The sequence below is a fragment of the Pseudorca crassidens genome, chromosome 3, assembly GCF_039906515.1.
Source record: "Pseudorca crassidens isolate mPseCra1 chromosome 3, mPseCra1.hap1, whole genome shotgun sequence".
In the NCBI taxonomy this organism is placed as follows: Eukaryota; Metazoa; Chordata; class Mammalia; order Artiodactyla; family Delphinidae; genus Pseudorca; species Pseudorca crassidens.
Window position 1 is genome coordinate 89198654 of NC_090298.1, and position 18156 is coordinate 89216809.

The 18156-nt window shown below is 38.4% G+C and overlaps 1 protein-coding gene across 7 annotated transcripts in view; it reads left to right on the forward strand.

Moving 5' to 3' along the window:
* FER (FER tyrosine kinase) overlaps nt 1-18156 on the forward strand; it is a 474202-nt gene that overhangs the window by 425854 nt on the left and 30192 nt on the right. For all 7 annotated transcript variants that reach the window (XM_067731395.1, XM_067731398.1, XM_067731396.1 and 4 more), the window contains one exon: nt 17627-17781. In XM_067731395.1, the coding sequence (XP_067587496.1) occupies nt 17627-17781 (155 nt within the window). The remainder of the gene's footprint in view (nt 1-17626; nt 17782-18156) is intronic.

Below are 18156 nucleotides of genomic sequence, written 5' to 3' on the forward strand. Positions count from 1 at the left end.
TTCAGAAAATAAAATCAATGTCTGCATAATGGTTGTTTTGCCTATTACTGTATTAATAGAATCAGTCACCAAAAGAACTAAACTGCAGAAAACCTAAGCTAGTTATTAGCTTTAAAAATAATAATAATAATTGGTTCTGAGATTATAGCTGTAAAGACCTAGTAGAAGATTTGCCCATTCTTTCTCAAAGACAGATTTGCTCCCAATAAGGTGCTCCCAGAGGCCCCAATCAGCCTTGCTTCAAGTAAGCCAAGCGGTGAAACAGGCACAACTTCTCCACCGAATGACATCATTCTTGTTTAGTAGTCAGACCGCATGCTGGTATAGTGTGGGATTCCATAATTACTCTGATTGTTTCTGCATGGATTGAATTTGAATGCCCTCTCTTCCATTAGTGATAGTATTATTAAAATACTCCAAGGTGGCCTCCATTTTCCTTTACCAGTGTTTAAGTTGCTGTTTGCTTGGAAAGCAGGTCCTCTGGTCCCTGTTTGATAATTGCTTCTGATCCTGTCTCATTCCATCTCTGCTGATACTGCTGACATTTCATCTATTCCATGTTTATACATTGACCCCTTCTAAACCAGTTCTGTGTCTATATTAAATTATGCTGCTTTTGTTTTTGCCCTTAACTCATGATATGTCTAGATTTCCTGTTGTTTTCACTGTTTGCTGCATGCCCCATTTAGTATCATTAACATGTATCATTTTGGTGAATTCTTTTTTAGAAATATAGTTCTTTTTATTCTTATTGATGCTCTTTTTTCCTCCATTCTGCTTTCTGATGGCAGTATTGCCACAACTGCTTTTGTTTGTTAGCATGCGCTTCTTACACCTGATCTTTTTTACATTCTAATCCTCTTCTCTTCTGGTGGGAGCAGGCTGATGCCCTTAGCACAGTTCGTCCCACTCCCTCCCACCTCCTCCCTTCCATTTAGCATGTTGAAGACATAGGATTTTTTTTAACAGAATGGATCAACAATTATTTAGACATAATAGTGTCACTCATGTCTTTGCTCCTGATGTTTGTTGCTCACTACTTCTTTCTCTTTTATGGATTCCCTTTTTATATTATGTCGAATATGTCTTTGAGTAATTCTTTTAGATGTATCATATTTGATAATGCATCATTTACCTAGTTTGTATCAAAGGAATGTAAGTTCCATAAAGGACATGAATTTTTGTGTGTCTTGTCACCATTTTGCCTAAAAGAGTGCCTGGCAAATAGTAAGTGCAAAATACATATTTTTGAGGGAATCAAATCAATTTATTTTATCACTTGGCCTTCTCTTTGTCAATTTTAAATCTTTTATGGAAATAATTATAAACTGCCTAACACATTTTCCTACTTTCTGATATCAGGTATTCCCCATAATTGTTCACCTTTATTGATGACTCAGGGGCAACATTATCCATATCATATCACTTACTCTGATTTGTTCTAATCTGATAACAAAATTCCCTCAAAGCATCTCAGAGAAGTTTACCTCTAAATTAACTGGCTTCCATGTGCCAGATAGCGTAAATTTATTTTTCTTCTCATCATATCACGTTAAAAGTGGTTGGTAGTACAGAAGCTTGGGACCAGGTGGAGCCCTCTGGGAACATCATTTTCTGGACACAAAGAAGCAATGTCTAGAAGAGATACTAGTCAAATAGCCTGGCAGTCATTAGTGCAAAAAGCTTGAAAGGGAAAATTCAGCCCATGAAAGCTATGTGGCCCATAAAAACTTAGATGAAAAAACAAGTTCAAAGCTGAGGATCAGAATCCAAGCGAAGAGAAATTATTGCACCAATAAGAAGGTGCCTGCAGCAGTTCTCTATCAGGTATGGATAAGAAAGAAGCAGGTAGCAGACTCAGACCTTTCGTGAACAGTGATCATTTTTCTTTGGTCTCTTGCCCCCAACTCCGCCCTACCCATCCTCACTGTTGAACTTTCGTTCTCAATGCTGTTGATAAGCTTGCTGTTCCAATTATCTATTGCTACATCAAATACTACCCCCAACATAGTGGCTTAAAACAACAACCATTTCTTATTTATTTTTGTTTCATCAGTTCAGGTCAACAGTTTGGCCTGGGTTCAGCTGAATGGTTTTCTGCTTTTATCTCCGGGGTCACATACATCTGGTAGCTTGACTAGGGCCGGAGGGTTTAATATAGCCTCACTCACATGGCTGGGCCTTCCTGCTTACTGTAGGGTGGTCCTCTCTATATATATGGTTTCTCACCCGTGCTTTTTTACATGGTGTCAGGACTGTTCCAGGAAGACAAAAGTGGATGCTGCAAGGCCTCCTGAGGTCTACACTCCAGCACTTCATAATATTACTTCTGCCACGTCTGCTCATTGAAGTCACAAGTTAGCCTAGATACAAGGGATGGAGAAGTACAAAATACTGGGGCCATAGTTTTCATACCACATCTGTCTCTGAGAGCCCACTCCTAATTTTCAAACTTGTAATTTCTAATATTGTAATGTATGTACTAGCATAGCTATTTCTTCTTGTAATATTTAATTCCCTGAGAGAAGGAATTAGGTTTATCTTTATCTGCAGCACATAGCAGAGAAGCCAGTACCTATTAAGGCCTTAATAAAGAGAAGTTGAACCAATGGTGGGCTGATTGGTTGAGATGTACATACAACGCATGTATGGATACTCTGTTTTATGTACTTTTTACAGCTAGATTCTAAGATTAATGGAATAGTACTTTTAAAAGTACAAAGTAAATTACAAGTATGTCTTTTTGTTGTAAAGTAGTAAGAGTTTTTGTGTGTATCAAACAGTAACTATAGAATGCCGGGTTCTTAGAAACTAGAAACTCATCTGTATAATAGAGACTTAGTAGTGTTTCCTTAATCAGTTCCCAGGTCAAAAAACCAGAAATGATTTCATCTCTTTTCTCTACCATCATTGTTATTAAAAATGTTGGGCCTCATAGTCTAAGATACATATTTGTCTTGTGGCATGCATTTAATGTCAGATTAATGGCCATTTGTGCCAAAATAACAAGATCTTAGTAAGGAAAGTCTGTTTGCAAATGTAGCCCCTAATTCCTTTGCTTTAAAAATACTTTGAATAATCTAACAGGCTCAACTATTACCTAATGTCAGCTAAGATTCCATTGATGGCACTAAAGAAACCATTCGGTATTTCATGGAATTTAAAAATCCTGTGTCCTAGTTGTTTCCACATAGGTGATTATTTTACATGTAATTTCACCAAGATCCAGGGATAGCCACTTTGATTTGCCCCCATTGCTGTACACTGTCCTGAATGTTGTTAAAGCAACTGTCACATTTTCCTCTGACAGTTTGGAGATGACGGTAATTTGCAAAAATATGTGGAATCCTTTAGGCATGATAGGCTTTACATTTATATAAATTATTATTTTGTCCACTTTGAGTCTTTCAGACACTTTTGTTTTATGTAACTGGCATCTGCAAGTTGGTAAGAGACCAAAAGGACATGTGTATGCAAAGTTAATATTTGCTCAGACAGGTAATCCTTCATGAAAGCAAAATGCAGATTTTGTGTGGACTACATCAAAGAATCACAGAACGAATAATCATTAATGTCACAGGACATTTGGTGAACATTTTTAAAAACTTTTATCTTGTAGAAGTACAAGAGAAAAATAGTTACATATAGGAAATCAAGTCTTAATGTAATACCACAAAAACAGTCTTATCAAACATAATATAGAATTAAAAATGAGCGAAGATAAAGCAAGCTCTCCTGGCTATGGAAAGAAAATATAGAGAGACAGAAAAGAAATTGAATTTCAAATCTTTGTTTCAAGATAAAAATGAATTATTATAATAGACCTTATTCATAACTTTGGCTTAGACCTTATTCATAACTTTGGCTCTCCTATTTGGATTTCATATGCTGAAAGCAGTCATAGGACTGAAGGGAAATTTATAATAAAGTCACCTGGGATATCACGTCATAAACCTAGAAAACAACATTAGACATTGAAATGGGAATAATGAAAATTTCATTTTAAAAGAATGTATATGGGAGGCAAGGAAAGAACTGTTCAGATACATGGAAGAAAGTCATTACTTCTCTTGAATTCCTATAAACACTGAAAAATGTTTTCCATGAGCAGGATACTGTTGCCACAGTAAATATGATTAGATCTTTCCCCTCTGTACATAGGGGCTCAAACTGTTCTAAAGACACTTTTTGTGTTAGCATGCCAGACACGGCCATCTTCCTACTTGGCTAAGAGTATGGCCTAAGAATCTACTAAGCATCACCAGACCAGAGGCAAACGTGCAGCTTGACCAAGTAGCTCTGTCTGGTTGGAAGAATTGAGGGGCAGGGCATTTGGAGGACATAATCCATTATTGACCCTCTCAGCAAAGTGCAACGTCTGTGGTATCCCTTGCACAGAGATTATTATCCTGCAAAGGGTTAACCATCTGCGGATCATTCAGTATCTAAATCTAGGTGCGTTCCATCGTAATTAGAGTGTGTTTGTTCATTAGTAACTGAACATTTTGCAGACCTTAAAAATTTAAATGATCTTGAAGCTCATTGTGGCACCTTGTGCATCAAAAATTACACAGTTGCTCTCCTCTTTATGTGCCTTTTATGTCCTAATTTAGGCGCCAGTGTATGTGTATCATATAGTGAAAGTATAAACAACAAATGGTTTTGGAGGAATTGTTATGTACCTTTATACAGAGTAGAAAAATAAAATAGAATAGAAAAAATAATGTTTAGTCCTCTCAATATAGTGTATATTCTAGAGCCTAAGCACTGATCAGGGGCTCTATTTCATCAAACTTAAATGGAAAAGAAGTCAAGTCTCAGGAACAAAATGGCAGAAATCTATCTACTCGGAGATTGCAGAGTACAGTTAAGTCCCCTACATACGAACAAATTCCGTTCCGAGAGCACATTCATAAGTCCAATTTGTTCTTAAGTCCAACAGTTAGCCTAAGTACCGAACTAACACAATCGGCTATATAGTACTGTACTTTAATAGGTTTATAATACATTCGCATCTTTGAAAGCGGCGTGAAGGTTCGTATGTAGGGGATTTACTGTATAAGTTTTGTCAAGATAAAAATGAACAGTAGTTCAAAGGAACCGGAATACTCAGCATTGTAGAATACTGAAAGCACACAGGCTTTGGAACAAGACGGATTCCATACTCAGCCACTTATCAGCTATATTTTCTTGAGCAAGTTATTTAATCTCTGAGCCTCAGTTTCTTTATCGGTATAATAGAGATACTTACACTTAAAATAGGGGTTAGGGATAATAGGTTAAGCTCCTGGTAGCATGCCTGACACATACTAGGTGCTAAATAAATTGTCACTCTTATTCTTACAGGGTTGAGAAATGTATTTCCTTGGTCGTAGCTTGTAACTTATAACTTACCCTCCCAGCTTTACTTCCATTCATCAGCTGTTGGCATTCACTCTTGCAATGGAAAGGTGGAAAACTCTTCACCAGGATCATCTAGCATCACTGTGTGGCTAGATTCATCCAGCCACTTACAGTAAGACAATACCTTTAACCTAGAGCTTACAGAATGTTAGTTGAAAGGACCACGTGCTGGCCACCAAGTGGTGGACCATGGACCACTGGTTCCTCCGACTTATTGCAAGTGTTCCAAGTGTACATCAAGCATTGTTTGAGACAGAATAATATATTTGTATATAACTATATGCAGTACTATTTTACTGTTGTGATTAATACAAATTTGTTTCAAAACATCTTTGAATCCCTAGTAGCCTTTCCATTATATTGTATCTTCTCTGTCAGCCATTATAAAACATACACCTCTCACATCAGGGTAGATGTGGTATAAAGGAATCAAAACTGTTGGATATTATGCAGGAACCCTTATGCTCAAAAAAAGTCAAAAACTGGTGCTCTCTTTCCCAAGGTCCAGGAAAATGATGTGTGATGTACTCGTTTACACATCTTGTTAAGGAAAACACTGGTGAGAACTCAAGTCTCCAGCCCCTTGTCCAGAACTCCCAACAGTGGAGATGTTTTCATTATTGCTTTTGGAAAAATCTGAAATGTATCTAATGTTCAGATTAGTATGCATGAAGTTGAGTATTAATCGAAAATCAGTTATTTGAAAAAGATCTAAAACTGTACCTGACACATATAAAACACTCAACAAATGGTTGCTATTATCTTGATGACTCTTTAGTAAGGAGTGATTTTGTCACTGTTTTCTACCTGTTGCTCAGAGTAACTTACCGCATCCAAGTGTAACATTGTAGGTTGTATCATTAGTCACCCAGGCAAGTGGCTTTTGTTCTCATTTCTCATACTCTCAGAATAGGAGTGGTTGGATTTTTTTTTTTTTTTTTTTTTTTGCGGCACGCGGGCCTCTCACTGTTGTGGCCTCTCCCATTGCGGAGCACAGGCTCTGGACACACAGACTCAGCGGCCATGGCTCACAGGCCCAGCCGCTCCACGGCATGTGGGATCTTCCTGGACCGGGGCACCAACCCATGTCCCCTGCATCGGCAGGCGGACTCTCAACCACTGTGCCACCAGGGAAGCCCTAGGAGTGGTTGGATATTTTTTAAATCTCCCTTCCGGAAGTCTTTTAGGAGTAGAGGCTCTTGCCGTTAGTACTGAGGCTAACTTTGGAGGCAAGTCCTTGCAACACATTTTATTGCAGCCTCAAGACAGCTGTTGGCCTTTAATGTGCATGCTTAAGACAGCTCTGTTTTGTTGTTGAACTACCCACTGGGATTTGATACATTTCTGTGAACGAAAGAGATTTAAACATTTACTTGCCATCAATGTTTTTTAATTTGTCCTCCTCCCCGCCCACCATGCCCCAGTTCCTGTTGGCCAAACTCTTTTTATTAATAGAATCAACATTAGATCAATATTTATTTAAAAACTGTAGTGGTCTCTAGGTATCTAATTTCACAACGTGGCCTTCAGGTGATAGCAGAAAATGGTAAATGAGAGATATTTATTTCTGACCATACAAGTAGAGCTTTATAAAACTATAAACCATCCAGATTAATCACATTAGTTAAATACAAAGAAAGTTCCCCTTGGGTTTTTCAGGTAAATTGAGGACTGAAGCTATGTGTTTGGTTCTGAATTTTTTTTCAATATCCATATTTAGTATGAGGCCCCTTTCTTTACCTAACTTCCAAGAATTGATTTATAAAAGAATATGTGGAGTCTGTACTTGTGCATGCCCAACCGGAATTCTCTTGTTGCCCAAGGGAAGGAGATGAAAGAGCCAAAAGAAGTAAGCACTTCTATATGTGCTGAACATGTCCATTGTAAGTAAAGGCACATGACTTCCAGGAGCTTCCATAAGTGGTTCTCATGCAGCCAGCTCTGTCAGGCAAGGACTTAATTGTTTCATGCCCCAGCTCTCAGGCAGCAGCCTCATTAGAGGAGATCACCAAAGGCCTCTGTTTCTCCACAGAATGCAGCCCAGTGGAGCATTACTCCAGTATAAGTAGATTCAGTGGTTGAGGCAGCTAAGCCTCCAGTGGTGATCTTCCTTTGCTGTTGAGAAAGAGAGTCACCTGGTTTAGAATAAATACACTAGAGCTAGCCCTAGACAGTTTTTTTAGAAGTTGTAGCTGCATTTTGCCCACACCCAAAGCCCCATCACACTCATATATTCACCCAGTGCCCGGATTGACTTTCCCCTAAGAGCCCACTGTACACCCTGCCCAAGCCGGCTCTCTCAGCCAGTTCTTGTTACTCGATTTTACCTTTTCTCTTCTTTCTTCTCACTGTCAGAACATGCCTGCCCTATCATCCCTAAGATTTTGTATGATGTCTATTCAACTATCTCTTGGAATAATTTATGGTAAAATGTGAGTAAAAGGTAACACATGCCTCCCTCCCCACAGGTAACATATTCGCATTTTTGCAGAGGCTTTAAGTAAATGAAGAGACTCAGATCTTGAGGATTCTAAGTGTCCTGGCAGGCAGCAGGACAGGGATTTCAGGAGTCCATTAGCTCTCACCATATAAACCCACAGGGCACTGGACCAGCCCTGAGCAAAAAGGCCTAAATTACACTCTGACCTTCCCTGCACACATGGTCTGCTACTGCGTTCACAGAAGCAGCACTTTCCTTCCAACCTCCCAGAAGTCTGTGACACTCAACAAGTTTTCAAAGGAACAGGAAAAGCACAGTTTAATAATGGGGCTGATTTTCACACTGTTGCAGCTGGGGTTCCTTTGCGGCCTGTGCTTTTAGAAATAAGTGCCCCATTAACACTGGGCACAGAGCTCACCAAGCGAGAGGTATGAAGTGTGATGGAGGAAGTTGCGAAGGGAAGAGAGAGAGGTGGTGAGGAACAATGTGACCAGTGGAAAACTGGGAGTGAAGTCACAGGTGCAACTGAAAACAAGAAATGGAGAGAGATTTTCACATTTACATGTACTTTATTCAAAGGAAAGATAAGGTAGATTCTGAAGTGGAAATAAGCAACGTGTGATTGGCAGAAGGATCTGGCTGGTTATCTCTTTTTTGTCTAATCTCTGATCCCATCACTGTCAGCTAAATAGTGGCTTTAGTATCAGGTGGTATAAAACCGTCCCCTAGGTGCCAGCTCTGTTGCCAAAGATACGCCATCTTGCCCCACCTCCATTTGCTGGTGTGCTCTGTCAGACGGTTTACAGTTCTATTTCTGTTATCACGTGCAAAATTTTCCAAAAAGAAACAGGCAATCCTACTCTTTTCCATCAAAACAATCATGTATATTGTTTTAAAGCAGTTAATGACTCTTGGCATCTTCAGAAAATGGGTTTTTCATGTGCTTATTATATAGATTTTTTGGTTTTTTTTTTTTCACTTTTGAGAGGGGAGAGAGTTTGAAGTGTCACTTCTTTTCTTAAAGGTAACCAATTTTAACTCTTTTGTTGTTTAAAATTCAGAAATTGTAGCCATTGGCTGTAGATTAAGTGGTATGTAATTGGATTACATTCCGAAAGAGAATTACAAAATGTGTTGAGGCATGATAACAGGTGGCTAAAATGTCAGACTCTGAGGCTGGGCTGCTGGAGTCCAATTCCTGATTCTCCTCACCTCACCCCCTTGTGGGCTGTGTAACCTTAGGCAGTCACTTCACTCTCTGGGTGTGAGTTTCATCATCTATAAAAATGAAGATCATAAATACAGTTAATTAGAAGAATTAGGTGACGTTTATGAAAGGAGCTTACATGCCTGACAAGTAGTAAATACTATATAAATTGTTGTTAGGAGCACTAAATTGAACGGCTTTTATATTTATATAAATAGAAAAATAGTCAAATATTCCAATTAGAAGCAGGGAAAAGGCAGTGATTCTCCAACACATGGTTTCTGTGGCTAAAATTCAAGTTTTACTGTGGTAAATGTGAAATTTTATATCTGTGTGGCTATTTTCCAATTACTGTGCTAAGCAGTTTACGTAATTTTCACAACAATCTTGGGTAGATACTATTATTATTCCTACTTTACAGATGAGAAAACTGAGGGTAAGCATAAGTAAATTTCTAAAGGTCCAAGAGCTAGTAAATGATGTAATGTTTCAAAATTGCTGCTTTTAACTACTTCTCTAAATGCCCCCAAAATGTGCTTCCACTATCAATCAGTTATAGAGGTTGTGCAGTAATAAGATATGAGAATTCTGTTCTTTAGCAGAACATAATAAGGCAGATGAAGTCTGCTTCATTTCTCCCCCACCTCTGAGTTGTTGGCTTTATGCCGTGTGTTAGAATGAGGAAATCTCAGGGCCTTAAAGAGGTTTTCTCCTCCTAAGTGCTGATAGTTACCTGTGGCTCAGTATTATCCAGACCCAGTGGGAAAAGAAGCAAATATTTCTCTAACTCCTTTCCTATGTAAGGGATAAATCTTGACTTGGGGGAATCTTAGCTGCAAGTAGTAAGTGACGTTTGGGATAAAGCAGCCAGCAAAGGAGAACATTGGCCCAACCTCCTGGTTGTTCCTGGTTTACCATAGTATTTGCCCTGAGAGGCAACATCACCACAGAGCAAGATGTGCACTGTTGTACTTTCCAGAGAACAAAGAAACTGTGCTCATCTCCATTGCCTGCTGGCGTTGGATTTCCTGTAACTGTCCTCTGTTCTCATTTTATCCTTAATTAGCCTGTCACGTATTATGTACAACTTGTAAGACATCCCCGGTATACACTCAGAAGTTGGAGTCTTCAAATAAGATTACTCAGCAGACATAGGTGGAACATTTCCATATCCTTTCGGCTGCCAGCAGCATTCACTGTGATATTCCTCTGCACATGGTGAGATACAGCTATCTTCGATACCTCCTGTGAATGACCATACCAGCCTGTTACGAGACTTCTCATCTCTGAATTTCTGTAGGATTTGCAGTTGGTAACACACTGGCTCATACTGACTTGTTCTCTGACAGTTTCATGTGTGAAGAGGAAGGGGGCATGAGCGGTCTCCTAGAGTGTCTGTCCCGGGTCTGGGCAACCCTGAGCTTACTAAAGAAAGGAATGGAGAGGAGAGAAGGGGCAGAGGTGTGTGTCTACCTTATCTCTCAAATTAGATTGTCAGCTTCTCAGCCCAGAGACCATATCTGTCGTTCCTATCTCCTTTAATTCTTTTCAGAATACTAGGCAAACTGTGAGTATGCAGGGCATGCTTACTGCCTGAAGGCCTAAGGTTTTAATTCATAGAGTATGCCCAAAAGATACCATTTCCATGCACTTGAACTTACTGCCACCCAAAGAAAGTAAAGTTTTCTGTAAATGTTACTGAAACGTTATTTACATTGAATTGAAGATACCGCTGCATTAGTTTTAGTTTGGTCCCTCATAAAACTGTTAAGCGTCATTTCAGAGGACAAACACTAAGCTGGCGCTGCAGTGAAGATGGTTACAACAACAGAAGTATATGTAGTTGTAAAGCATAGGTATTATTCTGAGGAAAGTACTAACACTGCAATCCTGCAAATGACTAAAATGCTGCACTGAATGAAAGCTCATTCCGACCAAGAGTAATGGCATTTGGCTCTGAGGAGGTGTCAGCCAGTTCACTGAATAAGATTGGGAGGTGTGCCTTGCAGTGCCATTGTACTTCTGTCACAATCAGTTGACCATACGTATGTCATCTATTTCTGGACCCTCTATTCTGTTTCACTGATCTATAATATCTTATTTTCCTTTACTTAACTATATTAATAACAATAGCTTTATAGTGAGATTTAGCATCAGGTTAGGTAAGTCATTCAACTTTATACTTCTTTCTTAAAATTACTTTATTCTAGAACCTTTACATGTCCATGTCCAATTTATATTTTTTTATTTTTATTGCAGCACAGTTGATTTACAATATTGTGTTAGTTTCAGGTGTACAGCAAAGTGAATCATTTATACACATACATATATCCACACTTTTTTAGATTCTGTTCCCATATAGGTCATTACAAAGTATTGAGGAGGGTTCCCTGTGCTATACAGTAGGTCCTTATTAGTTATCTATTTTATATATAGTAGTGTGTATATTACAGTCCCAATCTCCCAGTCTCTCACAATATCCCTCCCCTGCCCCTTTCTCCCCTGGTAACCATAAGTTTGTTTTCTACAACTATGACTCTATTTCTGTTTTGTAAATAAGTTCATTTGTACCTTTTTTTTTTTTTTAGATTCCACATATAAGTGATATCATATGATATTTGTCTTTATCTGACTGACTTCAGTCAGAATGACAATCTCTGGGTCCATCCATGTTGCTGCAAATGGCATTATTTCATTTTTTGTTTATGGCTGAGTACTATTCCATTGTATATATGTACAACATCTTCTTTATCCATTCCTCTGTCAATGGACATTTAGCTTGCTTCCATGTCTTGGCTATTGTAAATAGTGCTGCTATGAACATAGGGGTGCATGTATCTTTTTAAATTACAGTTTTCTCTGGATATATGCCCAGGAGTGGGATTGCTGGATCATATGGTAGCTCTATTTTTAGTTTTCTGAGGAACCTTCATACTGTTCTCCATAGTGGCTATACCAATTTACATTCCCATTACAGTGTAGGAGGGTTCCCTTTTCTCCACACCCTCTCCAGCATTTATTGCTTGTAGACTTTTTGATGATGGCCATTCTGACTGGTGTGAGGTGATACCTCACTGTAGTTTTGATTTGCATTTCTCTAATGATTAGTGATGTTGAGCATCTTTCAGTGTGCATCGTGGCCATCTCTATGTCTTCCTTGGAGAAATGTCTATTTAGATCTTCCACCCTTTTTTTAAATTTTTTTTGGAGTATAGTTGATTTACAGTGTTGTTTTAGTTTCTGCTGTATGGCAAAGTGAATCAGTTATACGTATACAAAAGGGAAAAAACCTACAACCAAGAATACTCTCCCCAGCAAGGGTCTCATTCAGATTCAACAGAGAAATCAAAAGCTTTACAGACAAGCAAAAGCTAAGGGAATTCAACACCCCCAAACCAGCTTTCTGCCCATTTTTTGACTGGGTTGTTTGGTGTTCTTAGGGATCGACGTGCATGAGCTGTTTGTATATTTTGGAGATTAATCCCTTGTTGCTTCATTTGCAAATATTTTCTCACATTCTGTGGGTTGTCTTTTCATTTTATTGTTTCCTTTGCTGTGCAAAAGCTTTTCAGTTTCATTAGGTCCCATTTGTTTATTTTTGTTTTTATTTTCATTACTTTAGGAGGTGGATCAGAAAAGATATTGCTGTGATTTATGTCAGAGAATGCTCTGCCTATGTTTTCCTCTAAGAGTTTTATAGTATCTGGTCTTATATTTAGGTCCTTAATCCATTTTGGGTTTATTTTTGTGTACGGTGTTAGAGAGTGTTCTAATTTCATTCTTTTACATGTAGCTGTGCAGTTTTCCCGGCACCACTTATTGAAGAGACTGTCTTTTCTCCATTGTATATTCTTGCCTTCTTTGTCATAGATTAGTTGACCATAGGTGCATGAGTTTATTTCTGGGCTTTCTATCCTGTTCCATTGATCTGTATTTCTGTTTTTGTGCCAGTACCAAACTGTAGCTTTGTGGTATAGTCTGAAGTCAGGGAGCCTGATTCCCTCAGCTCCATTTTTCTTTCTCAGGATTGCTTTGGCTATTCGGGGTCTTTTGTGTTTCCATACAAATTGTAAAATTTTTTGTTCTAGTTCTGTGAAAAATGCCATTGGTAATTTGATAGGTATTGCATTGAATCTGTACATTACCTTGGGTGGTATATTCATTTTAACAATATTGATTCCTCCAATCCAAGAACATGGTATAGCTCTCCATCTATTTGTGTCATCTTTGATTTCTTTCATCAGCATCTTATTGTTGTCTGAGTACAGGTGTTTTGCCTCCTTAGGTATGTTGTTTATTGCCAGGTATTTTATTCTTTTTGATGCAACAGTAAATGGGATTGTTTCCTTAATTTCTCTCTCTGATCTCTCATTGTTTGTTAGTGTATAGGAATGCAAGAGATTTCTGTGTATTAATTTTGTATCTGCAACTTTATCAAACTCATTGATGAATTCTAGTAGTTTTCTGGTAGTGTCTTTAGGATTTTCTATGTATAGTATCATGTCACCTGCAAATAGTGACAGTTTCACTTCTTCTTTTCTGATTTGGATTCCTTTTATTTCTTTCTCTTCTCTGATTGCTGTGGCTAAAACTTCCAAAACTATGTTGAATAAAGGTGTCAAGAGTGGACATCCTTGTCTTGTTAGAGGAAATGCTTTCAGTTTTTCACCATTGAGAATGATGTTAGCTCTGGGTTTGTCATATATGGCCTTTAAAATTAGCTTATCTAATTTTACAAAGATGTCTGCTAGAATGACTGAGAGTGCATTAAATCTGTAGATTAATTTGGCCATCTTAGCAATATTGACTTCCACTTCATGAGCATGGACTGTCTTTCCTTTTATTATTTTTTCTCAGTCAAGTTGTATAGTTGTGAGTGTAAAAAACTTGATTGTCTTGTTTTATTGGCATTACTGTAAATGGAATTTATTTTATTTTCCAATTGTTTGCTGCTATCATGCAAGAATATTTTTTAATATTAACCTTTTACCTTGCAACTTTGCTAAATTTGTTTATTAGTTGTTCCATAAATTCCTTGAGATTTTCTGTGTAAAAGTAAAAATCATATCATCTGCAAATACTGCAGGTCACAAACTGTATCTCACTGTTCCAGGTCCTCTTGTAGTAGTAGTAGTAGCAGCAGCAGTAATAGCTTGTTTAAGACTTATTTTGAATCATATATTGCATACTAGCACTTTACAACCATTAGCCTCTTTAACCCAGCTAGGTTGTGTTTTTTAGATGCCTAAAACGAAGATTAACCAAGGCCACTCAAATAAGTGGCAAAGCTATTGTTTATTCTGGCCATCTCTGCCATAGGTAGGACTTGGTGTTCCTGAGCATATATAATATAGTTCCTTCCTACAGATTAAGACGGACCAGCATTTCACTATCACTCACTTTGTCTAGCAACAAACCAGAGTCCCTCACTCTTCCAGTGGGTGCTGGGAAGCAAGTCAAAGATTTAATTTTAACCTTGGGCTTCTTCTAAGGTTCTCCATTGTGAAACTTGGATCTGATGAATAAAGCCAATCTTAGCAAATTAGTAAGGTAGAAATTGTCACATTCCTGTCTGAATGTGTTTAGGTTCTATCAATCACCCAATGTTCCTACTAAAACATAAAAGGCTAATTTAACTCCCTGAGGAAATATCATCATTACCAGTCAACTACTGACATAAGTCAGTTGCTCAAGGTACTTCCTATGTTACAAGACCAATCCTATAAAGTAGACTTTATTTTTTTAGAAGCCTTGAGTCATGTGTGACATATAGGGGTGCATTTCAAAGGTAAATATGTAAAACCATCTCAGCTGAAAGAGAAACAAGTTGTTGACTCTTCCTCAGGGGAAAAGAATTACAAAAGAAAGCATAGAATAGACGACCTGCCTTTAGCAGGGATCACTGCTAGGATAAGACAATATATATGTATTGATTCAACAAACATTTATTGAGCACCTACTATGTGCCAACTACTATTCTGGACATTGGGGATACAGCTCTAAAGAGCACAGCTGGATACCATCACCTCTTTTCAAGGGCTTCACACCTGCCATTGTCACCTTTCCCTTCCTGCATCAGTTTTACCCTCTATACAGTATTATTCCTGTCTGCGTAAATACATGTAATAGCCCCCATATTAGGGGAAAAACTCCTTTGACCTGAAACCCCCTCTAGTTGCCTCCCCATTTCTCTGTACCCCTTTATAGAAAATTTACTCAGAAGAGTGTCTAAACTCACTATCTCCACTTCATTTTCTCATTCTCTTTGAACACACTCCAGTCATGCTATTGTACCCACCACTCCTCAGAGATTGCTCTTGTCAGTGTCTCATTAAATTCCATGTTTGCAAATCTAATGGCCAGTTCATAGTCCTCATCTTTCTTGTCTTCTCAGTAGTAGATGACAGTTAACTTCTATTCCTGCTTGAAAAGCTTTCCTCACTTGGCTTCCAGGACACCAGCCCCTCTGTTGGTTTCCCTCCTGCCTCACTTGCTGCTCCTTCTCAGCCTTCTTTCTTCAATCCTCGAAATTATGGAGCACTTTTTACTAAAACAGAAGAGGAAATGCACATTAGGGAGCAACTGGCTGTCTCTGCCACACTCTGTGAATCTTGTTCTTCCCCCAGTTCCCCATTTCACTGTCAGCTCCAATCTTCCAGTTGCTTAGGCCAAAATATCTTGGGTCATCCATGACTCTTTCTCTCCTACTCCACATCCAGTCTACCAGCAAACCCTGCTGATTGTATTGATACTTTCAAAATATATTCTGAATCTGATAGCTTCTGATCACCTCCACCACTTTCATCTTAGTGTAGGCTATCGTCACCTCTCCTAGACTTCTGAAATAGTCTGCTTACTGGTCTCTCTGGTCTCTCTGGTCTTGCCAGTCCATTCTCCACATAGTAACATATAATCCTTCAAAAAATAAGTGACATTATGTCATTCCTGTGTGCAGAACTCTCTGGTTACCTCCTAGCTGAATAAAAAGCCAAGGAGCCTACTATTAAAAGGCCACATATTATTTGGTCCTGGCTAACTCTGATTAAATCTGCTATTCTCTCCCTCACTCATTCCCCTCCAGCTCTGCTGGCTTCCTTGATGTTCCTTGAATATACCAAGCATGAACCAATTTTAGGGCCTTTGTATCTACTATTCCTTCTACCTTGAACGCTCTTCACCTAGATATCCCCATGGCTTGTTCCTTAACTCCCTTCAGGTCTTTGATCAACTATCACATTATCAAAGAGACCTTTCCTAACAACCGGTCTAAAATAGGATTCCCGCTTGTAAATCTTTTTCCCTTTATATAACTCTTTTTCTTCTTAACACTCAACATCATTTGACCTATTATCTGATATTCTTTGTGTGTGTGTGCATGCTCATATACTTTATCTATATTTTCTATATATAAACATTTATATGTACATATATGAATTTGATTATTGAATGTCTTCCCTGCTAGAATGAGAGTACTTGGTCTGTTTTGTTCACTGCTGTCTTTCCTATTAGTTAAGCGTGGTCAAGATAGATAGAGTTCTCTGAGGGGAGCAATGTAATGGTACTTCCCCTTTCTTTTAAAGAAACCTCCTAAAAATTCTAGACAACTCTTCTGCTTATATCTCATTGGCCAGTGTTTAGATTATGGCCACAGCTAGCTGCAGGGGAGGTTCGGAAGTATAGCAGTTTGAGCTAAGAATGAATGAAGAGGAGCCAGCTATGCAAAAGCCTAGAAGGAGAGCACTCCAGGCAAAGGGAATAGCTAAGTGCAAAGCCCTACAGTAGAAATAAGCTTGCCATGTTTAGGGGATTTGTCCTATGTTTGGGTACAAAAAGAAGCTGAATATGGCTGGAATATAGCAAATTATGGAGAGACTGGAACAAGACAAGTTGAGAGAGAGAGAGGCAGGGCAGATCATCACGTAGGGTTTTGCACATCCCAGATGCAAAAAAAAAAAAAACAGAGTTGCCGGACTCTCTGGCACCTCAGCCATTCTCCAACCTTTGGGAAATTCTAGGGCTACACTGCCAAAGGCTACTTAGCAGCTACAAGCCACATGCAGCTATTTAAATTAAATTAACTGAAAGTAAAGAAAATTTAAAATTTCAGTTTCCCATCACAGCAGCCACACTGCACGTGTTCAATAGTCACACGTGGCCAATGGCTACCTCCTGGGCAGCACAGGTCATGCCAGACAGCATATGCCATTGTCACAGAAAGTTCTGTTAGTGCTGCTCTAGGAAAGCCAGTCAAAGGAGAAATAATGCCAAGTCTGCTTAGTCTCTTCTCTGTGATTTTTCTCTCTTAACCCTAGAATCAGTGTTTTTCTATTTAAATAGAAATAATATATGTGGTGCCTAGAGATTAGCCTGTGGCCTGTTCCATATGCAAATGTTCTTGTGGATGATTTTTACCTATGACAGAAAAGATGAGAAAGACTGGTAAATTGCAAGCATTCTTAACCTCATTATGAATACATTGCAAATGTAAAATTGCAAAGCATGGAAGTCAGTCATAAGTGTGAAAGCGGCTTTCAATTTGTTTTAATAGGTGTTTTCTATGTCTTATTGTAACCTAGGGATCTTGCTGCAAGAAACTGTCTGGTAGGTGAAAATAATGTTCTGAAAATCAGTGACTTTGGAATGTCTCGTCAAGAGGATGGTGGAGTGTATTCATCTTCTGGCTTAAAGCAGATTCCCATTAAATGGACGGCACCAGAGGCTCTTAATTATGGTAAGAATAGACTTTTTTCTTTTTGGTGGTAAAAATGGACTCCATTAGCACAAAACATTCACAAGCAAAGTTACAGGGGTAGAGCAGAGCTCCAGTTAGAATCATCTGAGGAGCAACAAAAAAGGATGTGTAAGTGTGCAGACTTTGCACTTGAACATGAGCACAAACTTAATTCATTGATCTTATTAATCAGATTTTTGTATGGAAGATTGCTAGATTTAAAAGATGGATAATACTTACAAGCATTGTTAAGTATGACTGTACCTCTGAAAGTTTTTATTGTTATCCAAAAAAAGATTATTTCTATCTTAATAGTCAAATTATACCCAGAGTAAAAATGTTGCTGTGGCTCTGGACTATTTCTTTTGAATGTCT